Source organism: Malurus melanocephalus, unplaced genomic scaffold, assembly GCF_030028575.1.
Source record: "Malurus melanocephalus ecotype Western Australia unplaced genomic scaffold, MMel_1.1 scaffold_583, whole genome shotgun sequence".
Classification (NCBI taxonomy): domain Eukaryota; kingdom Metazoa; phylum Chordata; class Aves; order Passeriformes; family Maluridae; genus Malurus; species Malurus melanocephalus.
In genome coordinates, this window is record NW_026623815.1 from 92,987 (window position 1) to 109,954 (window position 16,968).

Below are 16,968 nucleotides of genomic sequence, written 5' to 3' on the forward strand. Positions count from 1 at the left end.
AATGTCATAAAACTGAAATTAAGTACTGTGCACACCGTGATCAGAGCTTAGTGATGTGGAGAGAGGTGGAAAATAAGTTCATGTCGGGGGTCTTTAAAAAGAAATATTGGTCTTCCACAAAAACGTCCAAGCTGGAAATTGAAAGTTGAAATTCAAATGTCCTGGGACTTTGGGACCCAAATTGCTCTGACCTCTTAGAGGCAGAATAAACCATCTGGGTATTTAAAAACAAGGAGAAAGCTGTCGTTAGGTACAGAAATAATCCCGGTGCACAGATCAGGGGCACTTTCCAGAAATTTCTGAGGTATTCTGGTGCTTAAAGATGAAGGTGAAAAATCTCAAGACAGCAAAATTCCCACTCAGCCCAGATATCTCTGAAAAATCCCTTTCCCAGCCACATTTCTGTTGTGTTAACAATATTCCTCTGGGCTGGGTGCCTCATCCTAAGAGTGAAGAAACAATTGAGAAGAAGGCACAGAAATGAGATTAATTACTTGTGACATCATCTGCCAGCATGAGGAGCTTTATCCAGCCTGACTTCACCTCCAAGTTTATTTCCTGAGGTGTGGAGATTTATAATGCTGWGGCCACCTCAACCAGTTTGTCAGGGATTGTTTTCTTGGCCACAAAAACCTCTAATCTGCTCCTAATCTTGCTCAGCCCTCGGCACAATGTTGTTTTCTGCCAGTGAGTAACAGGAGCTTTGTGTTGTGTTTAGAGTGGTTTTGTTTTTTCAGCATTTAATTCCTGTCCTTTTCAGCTCAGGTTAAATATTTCCAGTGAAGATTAACTTCTGTAATGTAAATAAATAGATCCAGMCACGAGCCTTTTTCCAAAAGGACTGGGCAGTCTGTAGTAATTTGAATTTCTGGGATCTAGAACAGAGAGATTAAAAGCTTAAATTTATYCCATTGTCATTCTATCCCAAAAGAGTCAAGCTCTGAAATGTGTAGCTGAAATGGATCCCTCCAGGAGAGCCTGGGTCCCCTCTTGCTTTTCCACCTCAATTAAACTTTTTTACCTCTTCTGATTCCCTCAAATTGCCTCAAATTCACATTAAAATTCTGAAAGATTGCAGAGGCAGAGAGTTTGGTGGGTTTGGATCACGTCCCTGTGGGATCAGGCAGAAATCCCCTTTTCCCCAGGGCAGTTGAGCAGAGCTTTAGGAGGGATTTGCACCTCCCTGGACAGCTCCTGGYGGGGTTTGGGACAATCAGGACCAGCAGCTCTTGTGGAGGTGCAAAGGACAGGCAGGACCTGCCCTGCTCCTGCTGCTCTCTCTCCCCTGAGGCAGGGACACACTTTTTCCACACCTCCAAATACTGATTTTCCTACCCCATCTAAATCCACAGTTCAATGCTGGCATTGCTCTCCTTATCTTGGAGATAAGGCCTCTATCAGTAACTGGTAAATTCTGGGGGTCTCCAAAGCTCTGACAGAAATGCAGGGAGAAAAAAACATGGTCTGGTGTGGGCAATGGACCTGCAAAACCTGGATCTGGGAGAGGATTTAAGGGCCAGTGACAACATAAAAATAATTGTATTTTAGTTCATTGTACCAGAAAATGCTTTTTCAATCCTATCTCCATAAAAATGACAAGCACTGAATCACCACAGAAAAATAAAAGATTATTCCAAATTGCAAGAATGTGCAATCCTGTTTTGGCAACTTCCAGCTGATAACTTCGGCTGTTAACACAAACCTAGGAGTATTTTCCTTACTCTGAAAATAAACCCAGAAGGCTTTAAATATCACCAWTGGACAACTCCAAACTAACATTGTAAATGTATTTTTTTTCTCTTCTCATCATGGAAATTCCCTTTCCTGAGGTTCAGGGTTTGTGTGCTCAAAGGAGAAGTGTTTCTCCTGAATCAGTAAATTAAGGAAATAATAATCAGGTGCATTTCCAATGTCTGTGGGAAGATTATTTGGTTCTGGCTAAGCCAAAGAGGTTTTCCATGAAGGACAAAGTTGTGCCTAAAATKCCAGCAGATATTTTAGGAGCCATTTGCAAAGAAAGGAAAGGAACACAGCTCCTGTCAAAGCTGAGCCATGCAAAAGAGCTCCTTTTCAATGAAAGAATCATTGGAAAATGACTCTGGGAGCATTCTAGGAGTATTATTGACTAGGATCCTTAGGCCATTTAATTCACTTTTTCATTGAAAACTGTGATTCATCTGAATGAAGGCAACTCTGCCATTATTCGTGTCTGCACTTCTCTGAGCAGGTGTCTTTGGTTCCAAGTGCCACCTAAACCTGGCAGAAAACGTCCCCACTCCTCACCATCCCTATTCCACCCCCTGTCCCAAGGCAGATGAAGAGTTAATGCTCAGGGCTGCGTTTCAACGCATTTGGTTCCTTTTTCAGCACCTGCTGCTGAAGATCTCAGAGCAGTTTTTGAACATTCACCAGCTCAGGCTCGTGACTATTGARGCAGTTTGTTTTTGCACAGCCTGGCAGACAGGGCTGTGAGATCACATCCAACACCTCGAGGGGCTGTGGGAGGTGAGCTGCAGCTTTGTGCTCCTTTGACCCCCAGAATGGGATTTTTCTGTCTGTGCCTTCACGTAGAGGGCACAGAAAGCAGCAGTAGGAAGAGAAGCAGACTGGTCCCAGTGCTGAGCAAATGTTTCAGTCCAACGGTTCCCAGCTGGAATCCGTTCCCTCCCCTCTGCCCTTTCTGCCGTGGTGTCCTGGAGCAGCTGACTCCTGGAAGGGGCTGCTGAAAGCCTTTTGAAAGGGCTGGTTCCTTGGGGCTCCAAAGCCTGCCTGGAGCGTGCCCAAAGCCAGCAGCACTTTCAGGTCACTGTGTCACCCTTTGCAGGCTGGGCATGTCCCACACCATGCCAGCTGAAAAACGGGGGCAGAGCAGGTCATACCCTCACAGAGCTTTCCTCATTCAGCCTCTCCCCATTCTGCCATCATCACATTCTCTGACGTGCCAAAGGCTGAAGCAGGGTTATGTCTGGACCCAATGATCGAATCAAACTATTTTTAATCAGTGTAGCTCAACCTCAGGAGGGGGMGGATGCAGTGACTCCGTGCCCCAATTGCACTGAGAGCAGGACCAGGTCACTGCCTGGGCAGACAGAGCTGTGCCCAGCCCAGGACAGAGCCCCAGCATGAACAATTACAGACAAAGCAGAGACAAATCAGAAATCACAAACASAGCTGAGAGTGGAGTCCAGCAGGAGCTGCAAGTGAGAAGGATGAAGGGCCCAAGTCGCAGCTGCTGCCTGCCTTTAGCAGCACTGAAAACTGCCGCGGGCAGAGCAGGGGCAGAAAAGCTGAGCTGGAGCTCATCAACCCAGTGCTTGTTCCTCTTCCCTYCTGTGACTCCATGGCATTATCCTGTCCCCTTTGGGAACCTTTCAAATGGAAGGTTTTGAACAASAGTGCCTTGCCCCAGCCCTGCTGCYRGGAAGGGCCACRCCAACATCTGTCATGCGCTCCCTGAGTGAAATTCAACTTTTGTTTACATGGTTTGTCCTTAAAACCAGCAGTCAGCTGCAACTCRCAGCCATAGCTGCCTTATTAAAAATGAAGCTTTTATTTTAAACACAGTACATTTTGAAACAGGAAAATCAATATAGAGTAACCCAGAGCAYAGCAGACAACAGCTGTGGGACGTAATCTGATGGCAGAAAGTTGAGAACAGGATTTTGGCAGTTTTATATTCAGTAAATCTCTCACTTTCTGTTTTTCATGGCACTGAGTTCTAAAGATCTGAGATTTCTCCCCACCTGGTAACCCAAAGCTTCACAGGATGAAGAACCCAAGAAACCACTGCTTTCAGCATTAAAGGCTATTATCTAAATAATAAATCAGTTATTATTTACATCTTGCTTTCTAGGCTACTGTAAGAGGATGACTCTTCCCAGAGTTATGATGAGTTAACAACAGCCTCAGTGACCTCAGAGCCCTGAGCAAGGACACAGGAAGACACTYCAGCATCAAGAACATTAAAGGTAAAACATTTCCTAAAGTAAATCCTTTTCTCTGCCTTCCCTTGGGTTGTGGGTCAGGGTGCTCAGCCCTGCTCAGAGCTGGCATTCATAATAAGCTCTGCTTGGAAAAGTTACACAGGTGGAAAAAAAGATGAAGCCACAGATGTGCCCCTTACAGGAATACGGAACAACATCAAGGTTGCGCACAATTGTTACAATTTTATTTTATTAACAGCATTTTTAGTAAGAAACAAACTAAATATTGAACGATAATATTGAATAATGACTAATATGAATAAACCAGGGATTTTTGGAGCCAAGCTATTTGTCCTTAGGAGATGATTGGCTCTCTACAACGATATGTGACTCACAAAATAAACTCCAATATATTTCCTTAATGGGCAAAAGCGTAACAGATCATTTTTGTCCCAAAACTGCTTTTTTCAGCATATCCCACCAAGGATATTTTTTCTCAGATAATGCAACTGTTTTTATACAGGTTGGCACAGCGAGTTCATGGGGCAAACGCTGAGTTAAGATCGCGATGTTCCCCCGGTGTCGCCTGGCCGGCATTGCCCTCTAGCGCTGCGGGGCCGCCGCACTGCTGTCCCCACTGCTGTCCCCACTGCTGTCCCTGTACTGCTGTGTCCCCACTGCTGTCCCCACTGCTGTCCCCACTGCTGTCCCCACTGCTGTCCCCCGCTGCTGTCCCCCGCTGCTGTTCCCCGCTGCTGTCCCCACTGCTGTGTCCCCATTGCTGTCCCCACTGCTGTCCCTGTACTGCTGTGTCCCCACTGCTGTGTCCCCACTGCTGTGTCCCCACTGCTGTCCCCACTGCTGTCCCCTTTGCTGTCCCCACTGCTGTCCCCACTGCTGTCCCCACTGCTGTCCCCGCACTGCTGTCCCTATTGCTGTCCCCCGCTGCCGTCCAGCACTGCTGGCCCCGCACCGCCACCGCAGAGTCACCGCACTGGCACCGACAGCCACCGCACTGTCCCCGCACAGGCAGCGCACAGCCCCTGCACAGCCACCGCACTGTCCCCGCACCGCCACTGTCCCCGTACGGCAGAGCCGCCCACAGCCCCGGCCGCGCAGGGACCCGGGGCCAGCCCTTGGTCCCTCTGTCTCTCTGTCCCTCCGTAGCCGTGTCCCTCCGTCCCTCCGTCCCTCCGTCCCCGTGTCCCTCTGTCCCTCTGTCCCTCATTCCCTCTGTCTCTCTGTCCCTCTGTCCCTCCGTCCCTCCGTCCCCGTGTCCCTCAGTCCCTCAATCCCTCTGTCCCTCAGTCCCTCATTCCCTCTGTCCCTCCGTCCCTGTCTCCTGTCCCTCTGTCTCTCTGTCCCTCTGTCCCTCCGTTCCTCTCTCCTGTCCCTCAGTCCCTCTGTCCCTCGGTCCCTCTCTCCTGTCCCTCTGTCCGCCGTTCCTCTCTCCTGTCCCTCTGTCCCCCGTTCCTCTCTCCTGTCCCCCTGTCCCCCGCCCCCGGCGCGGTCGCTCGGAGCAGCGCTGAGCCCGCCCCGCGTGTCACGCACGGCAGCAGCGGAGCTCGGCCGGCTCCGGGCACGATTGCTGCTGCTGCTGCTCGCAGCGGCTCCGCATGGGGAATGAAGGAACCCGGAGCAGCCCCGCGTTTGTGACTCCGGCTGCCCTGGGCTGCCCAAAAGCCGGGCAGGTTGGCCGTGCCGGGGCTGGGGCTCTCCGGGGACATGAATTCTCCTGCTCGCAGCGCCCGGGGCTTTGCAGCCACTTCGCGGGTCCACAGATGACTTTGAGCTGACTCGCCGAGGGACACAACCCCAGCTTGCTATGGAGGATGATTTTAAAGATGAATTCCTACCTTGGTGATGAATCCAATACATCGATACCGGGATATTTCAAAAGCTCTACACTAAATAATGCCAATTTTTCTGCAAACAACTCCAACGAGACAGGAAGCAACCTGGATTCACCTGCCTTGGCGACCAGCAGGGCAATCATTGTGGGGCTGATCCTCGGTGCCTTTATTCTCTTCGCTATCATAGGTAATATCCTGGTAATTCTCTCGGTCGCTTGCAACAGACATTTAAGAATCCCCACGAACTATTTCATCGTTAACCTGGCCATAGCAGACCTGCTGCTGAGTTTCACTGTCCTGCCCTTCTCTGCCACCCTGGAAGTGCTCGGCTACTGGGTTTTGGGGAGGATTTTCTGTGACATCTGGGCAGCGGTGGATGTGCTGTGCTGCACAGCCTCCATCCTGAGCCTGTGTGCCATCTCCATCGACAGGTACATCGGGGTGCGCTACTCGCTGCAGTATCCCACGCTGGTCACCAGAAAAAGGGCCATTCTGGCYCTGCTGGGGGTCTGGGTCCTGTCCATGGTGATTTCCATTGGGCCACTGCTGGGCTGGAAGGAGCCGGCCCCGCAGGACGACAGGGAGTGCCGGATCACCGAGGAGCCCTTCTATGCTCTYTTCTCCTCCCTGGGCTCATTTTACATCCCCTTAATCGTCATCCTCGTCATGTACTGCCGGGTCTACATYGTGGCCAAAAGGACTACCAAGAACCTGGAAGCTGGGGTGATGAAGGAAATGTCCAACTCCAAGGAGCTGACCTTACGGATTCACTACAAGCACGTTCACGAGGACACGTTAAACAACACCAAATCCAAGGGGCACAATCCCAGGAACTCCTTAGCCTTCAAACTTTTAAAATTCTCCCGAGAAAAGAAGGCGGCCAAGACGTTGGGAATTGTGGTCGGCATGTTCATCCTGTGCTGGCTCCCCTTCTTCATTGTCCTGCCACTGGGTGAGCTGGGAACCAGGGGATTGCGAGGGCAGGGTGGGAGTGGGTTTGCTGGATCCTACAGAATTATCATGGGAAGCAATCAGATGGGTGAGAAGGAGATACTGTTGGGAGAGTTGAGTGAGCAGGTGAAAGGAAAGCAATGGGAGAAAGGGAGCTCCTGATGTTGGCTTTTGCAAAGTGTCACACTGGAATTTTGCTGCACAAAGCTGCTCACCTGGAGTCCTCAGGGCAGGTGTCACATCAGGGCACAACATCTCCAGGGTTTATATCTTAAATCCCTCTTTATGTCTTTCCTTAGAGTTGAATTAGGTAAATTTTAATCAGAAACATTGCCACAGATGCTTTACCCAAACCCTTGGTAAGAACAGAGCTGCAGCACTGCAGTGCTGGGGTTCAGGCCACTGCCCCAGCTTTGGGATACAGCACAGTAGGATTCTGGCATTATGTGGTGCCTTAACTGGAAATGAGCTTAGTTAATTGTGAGGGGTAAAACTCCCCTGAGCTTTGGAAAGCTGAAAAATTCTAGTTGTCAATTGAAATGTTACTGATGAAATCCCAACAGCAAAGGCACAGAGATCCCACAGATCCCCACAGGAAGATGCTCACTGATGTCTGCAGGTCTCAGTTCAGGCATTTTGGGACATGGCCATGGGAGCTTTTGGCAGCCACTTCGTTCACTTTCAACTTTAAAATATTGTTAAAGCACTGATGGAGCCTTAACACATTGCTGAGTGTCCCCAGAGCCTTGGGAAACGTGCTTGTATTGGGTTTAATATTAGCACTGCCTTYGAAGGGGAGTATCTCAAGATATTCAATTACGAGCTCTCACAAATATCTGTCCAAAATTCATTTCTCTGAGACAGAGACAATCTAGCAGCCTAATTATGGAAAGAGGTGGATAAAGAAAAGGGAGGAAAAACCTTTATTAATGTTCTGTATTTGTGTTTACTTAGTTACCCGACCAAAACATTTCTGATTGAGTGGTAAGTGARTATTTTTAGAGACTGCTGTGGAGAACTAAACTGAGTTTGGCAGCCCGGTCCCAGGAAAGTGTTATAAAACCACAATTTCTGTAGATGTGTAACATCATTCAGAGTATAATCTTTACTGCTTCAGCTACTGCAGGGCAAGTCTGTCATCTCTAGCTTATTGTACTGAATTTTAAAATYTTTATGACTCAGGACCTGCATAAAAGGTCATGTTAAGATGTGAAAAAGTCTGAACAGAAGGAAAATTGTGAGTAAAGTTCTCCTTGGCTACTGAAGTTTAAGTCCTTGTGCTGGTTCTTAAAGGAAGTTTATAACATAAAACAGACACAAATGCTCAGCTGTGGRTAGAAATAGATCCCCACCACACAGTATCAGCAGTAGTAATGGATTTGTAGCTGATAACGTAGATTCCCTCCTTAGTTTTGAATTATTGAATGGCAAAAAGCCACAAGAACACAGCAGCTCATGTGTGTAGGTGGCAGGAGCCAGGGACTCCTGACCCAGCACAGATGTGGAGCAGCCCAGCAAAAACACAGACAGGGCAGGAGACAAGGGACACACGAACCTGTCCTGGAAAAATGTCAGTTTTCTCTTTGACAAGTGATTTCACAGCTCCTGGGCTCTCTGGGAGGTTTCATGAGGGGCGGTTTAATCACCTGAGGGGAATTCACTGCTTGCCAGGATTTGATTTTATCTCCAGTATAAATTGTGCCAAGGCAGCAGGAGGTGACAGGCTGGAGCCTCCAGCACTGCACAGGGGCTGCAGAGGGGCTGGGGCCAAACCCAAAGCWGGRGACCCCAGCCCAGCCCASCCCAGTGCTGTGATCCCAAAACCCCCAGTGTGGGACACTCGGCACCCCCAGAGCCGGGGGGCAGGAGGAGCTGCAGGGAAAAGCCCCTGGCAGTGCCCTAAGACTGCTGGAATCCTGTTTCTGTCAGAAATCCCTCTGGTTAAAAAAGGGGGAAAGAGCATGTCCACAGCATCATCCAGATCCAAATGCATTCCCACAGTAGGTATTCTCCCTTTCTTTTGCTGACTAGGAATAGGCTGGGTTTTAGTCCTTGTCCCTGGTCTCTTTACATTTTTTTATTTGATTTATGATCCAGTGCACTCCAACCCTCTGTATTTTTATCTCCGTGTATCAGTGCAGAGTCAATTAAGGATGTCAGGCATGACTCAAGCATTGCTCACCAGGACAGGTGGGAAAAGTCCTTTTCCTGACGTGCATAATGCAGCTGTTCTCAACTGCAGCAGAGGGGAAAGAATTCCTAAGGAGCTGTGAGCTGCACCCTGCATACAAGARATCCTTTGCTCTGTGTCTTGAAGACACAAAATTCAATGAAATGCTATTTAAACCCCTYTCAAAAGGCAGCCAGGGTATGAAATCAATTCCTGGGCAGGCAAATTGTAGAATTCAAAARGTGCTGATGTTTTCCCAGCTCTCCATGGGTGTCCTGGGCTGTCCAGCTGAGACACCTCCACCTCCTGCAAGGTCARGCTTCTTGCTCAGCCTCTCTTTCCCAAATCTTCTCTTTGCCCCAGTAACCCAGATCACATCCTCACATCTGCCTCGTTGCTGGTTTTATTTCTATTTTTCTGCTCCTTGTTTCCCTCAGCAATTCCATGACTCTGCAGAAGAKTGTTGGCAGAGCAGCTCTGGATTTCTGTGGATCCAACCACAAAACATTTGCCAAGCTGGTAAATGTTATTTCTGYAGCATCCCAGGCCCAGATCTGAACAAACCTACTTTGATGTAGCAGAGTTTCCTTGGTATTCTCAGCAATTCCRTGAGTTTCCCAGACAAAATTATTCTTCTTCCAGTCTGGCATTTCAATTTATTCCACAGCTYCCCATTTGATATTCCAGCCACAGTTATTCCATCAGGTGGCAGCTATGCCCTGGGAGCAGCTGTGGTGCTGAAAGCAGGCAGATTGCTCGGGAAAATGAAAAGAAATTATATCAACGCTTCTACAGCGTTTTTCAAGCAAAAATCAAAAAGTTTTGCAAGGAAAGCTCTGAATCCAATGCAGATTGGAATTCCAGCCCTGACACCACAGGCACTGAGCARAATTAAATTCTCAGCACCAAGAATTAGCCCCAGTCAGCTCTGGAGCACTGAACTGTGCTGTCTTCAGCACCTGGGGATGCAGAACTGAGATTGAGGAGAATCGTGTCAGGAATGTGGGGTCATTCCTGTACTGGAGATTCTTTCCAGACAGCAATGGAGCTGCAGGACATCCTGGCTGCACACATTTATAAAAGCTCCCTGGCTGTGCAAACAGCCATCCTGCCACTCAAAATTATTTGTGGTTCAACATAAAAAATAAACTAAAGACATTGTGTCTTTGAGACAACTTCTCAGGCCATCAATTCAGTGACTCAGCTTTGAGGAGTAAATATCTTGGGTTTTTWAAAATAAATGTTTCTTTTCATCCCTTTCATACAGATTCTTCCTTAGGAAGYAGGACTACATTAAATATTCATTGCTGATAAATGATAAGTAAAGGAGATTATTTTTCTTTAAAGGCCAGAGCCCTGCAGAATTGAGGTTACACTCATTAAAACTCYCTCCTTTAAACAGTGGAGTGCCCAATTTTATGACAATCCCTTCATTTAAACAATGAGTGAAAAATGAAGGGTCGTATAAAGAAAGGTTTTGTGTCACTCCTGTAAACTGGGATATCAGAGCAGGATTTCCAGCCTTCCCCAGACTCCCAAAGGGAAAACTCAGCATTTCCAGTACTTCAACCAGGGCACTTCCCCAGCCTGCTGCACCATTCCAGAGGAGATCAGAGCAATATTCACTGCCCAGCTCAGAGCCTAAATCCCCCTGCTTCCACAAATCCTGGGGTCCAGCCACTGAAGAAAAACAAAACTCTTGGAATTTAACTGATCCCAAGAGCACCAGGATGAAAATACACCCAGTGGGACTATCATGGTGTATTAAGCTTTTGAAACCTCTCTATAAAATAATAAAAAATAACATAAAACATTCTACACACTGCAGGTCAGCCAACACAAAATTATTCTTAAATAAAATGTTATTTAAGTGCAGAATGTAGATTTATGGTACATCAGGCCAGTCTCTGAGAATACCAGATTCAGCCCCTAAAGTCTGGTGCTGTCAGTGCTGCTGAGCTCTGCTTGCTGCAGGGCTTTAGGCCTGGCTTATCTTTACCCCATTTGCCTCCTCTTCCCTTCTCTGGCCAGCCCAGCTCTCTCGAATCTCCAAGATTGATGACCTCGAGTTAATAATTATAAAAGAATTCAGACAAATTAATGAGGGATGTGGCAATCTGGCAGGTCAAGCCTTGTGCAAAGTTCAGTTGACAGGAGACAGCAGGAACTGGGCAATTAAACATCCTGAGGGCATTCACTGACCAGCACAGAGCATTTTGGCACTTGGGGAGCMCCAGATTATTTGGGGATGATTCATTCTCCCACTGGAATATTTTCCAGAAGCCCTGGTTGGAGCCTTTGCTTTGCAGAGGGTATCAATTACCAGTCACTCACTGACTTCTGCGGTTTAGAACAAAATGATTTGTTATCAAAGTAGGGAAAACTGCACAAGTTCCAGGGTAATTCCTCTGYAAGCTTTGGATTTGTTTATCAGAGGAACAGAGGAAAATCCCCACAGTGGACAGTGTTACAGAACCCAATWCACAAAGCMATAGAGAAAAAAATACAAAGAAATYAACTGGTGCTGACTCTTGRGCCTCAGGGATGGCAGCAGCTCCTGTGTGTGGTGGCCAGAGAGATCCAAGGGAAAAATCCGTTCAGGACTGAGCCACTGGGCAGGGAGAGGAAATCTGCTATCCTTTGAAATCAGAGGAAACCTTGCTTTTACAGGGCAGCTGGGCAGGAGCTCCGTGTGCCAGAGGGGTTGGCAACCACTTGTGCCCTACTGGGGTTGGTGGCCGTGGGGACAGAACTGAGTGAAGTCACCAAGGTGTCCCAAAGCACCAGGGCCAGAGCTCAGGGTCTCAGTGCTTTGGGTGAAATACTGCCAGGACCAAACAGCCAGGAGGCTTTTCGTGTCTTTAAAACACTCCTCCATGGCCCACTGAAGATTTGGAGCTGTTTTGATGGGCTTCCAGGCGAGCCCRAGGAACTGGAAAGCAATAACCATCCATCTCTGAGGGACAAGAGAGAAAATGTACACTGGAAATTCACCCAGTGCCTCTGGAGCTGTGCTCAATGCCATGCTGCAGCTATTTCCTACCAGCCATGGCCAAGACAGATTGGCTCAGCTGTCAGGCAGCAGTGAGGAGGAGAGAAAACACCACAGCATGTGCAGTAATTTCAGATATTTAAATACAATAAATGAAATGTCAGCAGACCCAGATTAGCTTTTCTAGACTCCCTTAATCAGCTAATCCTTTGCATAACAAGGGTAATCTTGGCTCGTGTGCTGTCTAGGCAGGAGCTGCTGAATTCTGTAACTCTTTTGGACTAAACAATAACAGCAACAATGCCGTGTTCCTGTCCCTGTCCGCTGTCAGCTTTAGAGAATGAACAAGATTCTGACCAAAATTCAGCTTGATTTTATTCCATTTATGTGAGGGCAGCACAATTTAAACACAGGTGAGTTCTGTCAGTGGTGTAAACACAAAGCTGTTCTGGACTGAGAGGTGGTGCCCAGGGCAGTAATTCTGTCATTAAATACRAGGCACTGTCCCTCCAGAAATCAAATGTAGCTGCTGTGCCTTGTAACTGCTTGTAATGCAAAGAGGTGTAGCACCTCTAGGGTTTAGAAAAAGATCTGGTCCCTATCTCTACTCCTTTAAGTCCTGGTTTTATTTTGGCTATTCCAGATAAGTTGCTATTTTTGGAGCCTTTCAAAAGCTCTCAAATTTGAGTCATTTTGAATGACGTTCGTGCTGTTCTCATACCAGGGATTTGTTCATCTGAAATATGAGGCATCTGCTGTAGGTTGTCAGTCCTARGACACAAATTCCTCTCAACCAGGACCCTTTGGAGCTCTGAGCAGCCTGGGATAGGGGAAGGTGTCCCTGCCAATGGCAGGGGGTGGAACTGGGGAGCTTTAAGGTCCCTTTAAACCAAACCATTCCATGATTCCATGATGTTCATAATGTACCCATCAYTACCCTGGAGACTGCTGGACTTCCAACCCCATCAGATTTGTGTGCTACCATTGTTACCTAGCATTTATCCAGTTTTCCTTTCGTTTTCCTTACTGAATTCTATTCCATTTATTTTGGATGCTTTCCCTGTTCCTCAAGATGGTTTTTCACTGTTTTCCAGCTGCTTTCTGWGTTATCCTAACYCCYTTCTCCAGCAGCCCTGCAGTGCCTYCCAGCTAGACCAACCCTCAGTTTTATGACCATCCTCTCTACTTCTCTACTGTTTGTAAACTGTGGGGAGGTTTTTCTTATATTAAACAAGTCCAGGGGWATGTAAACAAACACTGGATGCTGGAAAGGAAGAAATCAGGAGCTTTAAAAATCCAATTAGCTCTGCAACCTTGGCACGCTGGCTTGGCTGAGCCCGTGGTGAGAAGGGCCGCAAAAAGCTTAAACAGAAGGCAACCACATCCTTTCAGCACATCCTAAACTCACAACAACTCTGCTCAGGGGCAGYTGATTGCTCCTGCAGGGAGGATTTTGCTGGCTGTGCACACAGTGGCTGCAGCTCAGCCGTCAGCAGCTTCCAGGAGTTGTGGCTCCTGCAGGAATCGCAGCAGGAAYAGGGAGGATCCCAGCCTGGAAAGTCTCGTGCGGGTCACAGCACAAATCTGATCAATCACTTTGCCCATCACAAAGCAGATTCCTTACACACCAATGCTCATTTCTGCACAAGATGTCTCCTGGGGGACAGATGGAGATGGGGGTTGATGTTGGTGAAGYTTCCTGTTTTCCCTGTCTCAGAATCAGCTGTTACCATTTGGTGTTTTGCAATGCTTTTCCCCATCAGAGCAATTTTTAAAASCTTGGCATTTTCTTTTGTGGGGCATGTTGAGAATCTCAGATTTAACTCCAATCAGAATGGCTTCAATCTGCACCAAAATGGAATCTCTGAAAGAAGTTTGGACCTTGGGTTGCTGTCCGAGGGTACCTTCACCCGAATCTAAACTTCCAGTCTAAACTACCAATTCTCTGTTTGTGTTACATGGTGTGCAAACAAGAAGGTTTTGAAACACTTCATTTTCAACCTGTTATCAGTAGAGAGAAAGAGTTTTACATTTTGTGACTCTTTAATCTCCAGTGACAAAGCTGTGCAGTGGATCTCCAGTTTCCCATCTGGRATATCCAGTGGCACACAGCAAAGCTCTCACCTGACTCTGTTCTACCATTGTATTTCAATAAATCCAGATGTTGCATTTGTTCCAGGAAACTGGAAAACAACTCAACACATCCCCCAGGTGTGTTTTCATCTATGCAAAACTGGATTGAGAAGATTCTGAAATTCAATTCCTTTGCAAGGCACAGAAATGAGCCTCAAATTCATCCATAGACTTGTTCTCCTCAAATCCAGGCAATTSACAGTACTCCTACCCAAATATTGTCTAATCTAAGTACCCAATACTTGATTCTGAGCAGGACTGATCATTCTGTGAGTAATTCATTAYACTTAATTGGATCAAACCCACAGTGCATTAAAAATGAATGTTTAATAAAAACTTCATCAGTGAAGAGTTTTCCTTAATTAAGAGGACAATGATTAAGCCACTCCAGGAGATTTTCCTGCTGCCCACCCTGATATTTTAAGGATTCTTCCCAGGTCCTCATAAGGGACTGAAGCCCTTTTGAGCCTTTACAAAGGGACTGAAGCCCTTTTGAGCCTTTACAAAGGATTTCAAGGACTTCCCTGATCAGTGGACTCTGAATTTTAACATCTCAGTGATGCTCTGCCCCCAAATTCTGCAGAACATGTGAGAAGAATTAATATGGCGTTCAGGAGACTCAGTTTTAGGTGCTGCATTGATCTGGTTTATGCTGGATTTTTTTCAGATGCATTTCTTGGTCTCTCTGATGTTTGACATTTGTGCTCTGTAATTCCTGCAGCATCCATCAGRACAGAGGCAGGAGCTGCAGAGCTGCACACAAAAGGCTCTGGTCAAACCCTGCAGATCACTGGCCATGGGTTCACCTCACAGGAGTCCTGTAAAAGCCCCTCAAGTGCAGGAGTTGKGAGGAAATACCTTTAAACTCTCCTTTTAACCCTGAGTTCTTCAGCTCCAGGGTAGAGCCAGAGCAGGCTGGCACCATTCCCAAAYCCTGCCAGGATCAAATSYGGGCTCTGGAGCCACAGGAGCCTCRGTGYAGRGAGCAGMAGCCCAGCACTGGCCCCACACACGCTGTGCTGGCTGTGCTGCCTGTGCTGGCACCCCGGAGCTGTTGCCCAGGAGCAGAGGAAGTGCTTTTGCATAGTTTTGAGGCCCCAGGCACGACCTCTGCTTCGCTGTGAGATGGGAACGGTGCCCAGAACCACATCCCGCCCCTCCACGGCATCCTGACAGCCACCACTGACTCAGCTGCTTCCACAGCCCAGCAGATCTGAAAGCACTCCAGAGGAAAAGGTTCTTCCCCCAGCACCTTCCATTCGAAAAACTCTGCAAAGCTAATCCAGTTCTTGATAGAGGAATTGTCCCCTGAATTCCTGCTCCTTGGTCACTTGAGCCAGACACAGAGGTGTGTGTCCAGCTGAGAACTGATCCAGCTCAATGCCTGTTTTCCATAAAATTCTCATACATTCTTTTCTCCAGCCTCATTTGCTAAATTTAGCTGATCAATTACCACAAAAAGCACAGGAAGTGGATTCCCCAGTGTGAGCTTTTCATTTGGGCAGCCTCGTCAGGGAAATCGTTTGGTTGTGAAAGGGAAGTATWCACAAAATAACTTCTTATTTTGGGTTACATCATTTTTATGAATGCCTGAGGTATGGGAAGTGCCACAATTAACTTCAAGTTTCAGGAGGTTTGTACTCTCACAATAATCTGGATAAATGGGGGGTGTTCAGGAGCTGCCAAAGGATATATTAGAAGTTATAAGGTATGACTAGAAATGCTCTTTTTTGAGGGGCCTGGGAACACTTTCCTTCAAAAATGGCTTTTGACAGCTCTCTGAAGAAGGCACAGCTTTATTCCTCGTGTGCCTCATGCAACAGCTTGGACAAGGGAGGTTTGTCTGTCCTGGGATCAGGAGATGTTCCTGGAGCAAGTGTGGGCCTATAAACACAGGGACTGCTTCTTGGTTTTTAATCCTACATTAATAATGTGCTCCTTTAGCTTTCAGATGGGAAGCATTTCCTTATTGGTTTTTAAAATAAWATTTTAGTACCAAAAGACCAACATTGAAAGCAACATACATGAAAGAGCTTTAAAGCACAGACTCTAACAGTGATCTGAGGAACATATTCCCCTCCTAAAGGCACACAAACCYTTTATCTCAGATATTGTCTCTGTTYGTTTTCTCTGGACAGGATCCCTGTTTTCGGCTCTGAAGCCCCCTGAAACGATCTTCAAGGTGATTTTTTGGCTCGGCTACTTCAACAGCTGCTTGAATCCCATCATCTACCCCTGCTCCAGCAAAGAGTTCAAGAGGGCTTTTATCCAGATCCTGAGATGCCAGTGCCACCGGCGCAAGCAGCTGGGCTGGTGGCCCTACAGCTACAGAAACTGGAACCGCTGCTCCTTCGAGCAYGCCAGGAAAGATTCCCTGGAAGACAGCGGCAGCTTCCTGAGCGGCAGCCAGAGGACTTTATCCTCAGCATCCCCCAGCCCCGGCTACGTGAGCAGGATCAGCCACCCGCAGCTGGAGCTGTGCACGCTGCACGAGTGCAGGAACTGCAGCTCSCTGCTGAGCCCGGCCCGCGGGACCGGCGGGCAGCAGGACCAGTGCCAGTTCTTCACCTTCCAGCTCCTGCCCGAGCACAACGGGCACGGCCCTGCCGCTGGCCAGGGCTCGGGGAGTGAGCCCGCAGGGACACCCTGAGAGAGAGCACTGCCTGGGGACAAACTCCCGGYGGGAATGAAGCATTCCAACTGCTCTGCTCCCCTTGGACACTGCCCAGCCTCACCGYGCAATGGACTGCGCAGAATTCCTCGGGATAGCTCGGGAAGGGGGCAGGGAGGAAMGGGCAGGGTTTGTCACAGCAGTGGYCAAGAGCTGGGACTGACCATATTCCCAATTGATTTCCAGAGAAACTACTGAAGCATGAGCAGAGTGCAGGGAGGGTGCTGGATGCACCCAGGGAAGGGCACCTGGGATTCCTCAGCTGTCCTGGGAGA

At 47.9% G+C, this 16,968-nt stretch overlaps 1 protein-coding gene across 1 annotated transcript; it reads left to right on the forward strand.

The window, feature by feature from the left end:
* Window positions 1-5,186: 5,186 nt before the first annotated feature.
* On the forward strand, window positions 5,187-16,962 carry ADRA1B (adrenoceptor alpha 1B). The gene is made up of 2 exons (XM_057382733.1): window positions 5,187-6,728; window positions 16,161-16,962. The coding sequence occupies exons 1-2, from the start codon at window positions 5,756-5,758 to the stop codon at window positions 16,670-16,672; spliced, it is 1,485 nt and encodes a 494-aa protein (XP_057238716.1). The 5' UTR covers window positions 5,187-5,755; the 3' UTR covers window positions 16,673-16,962.
* The last annotated feature ends 6 nt before the right edge of the window (window positions 16,963-16,968 follow it).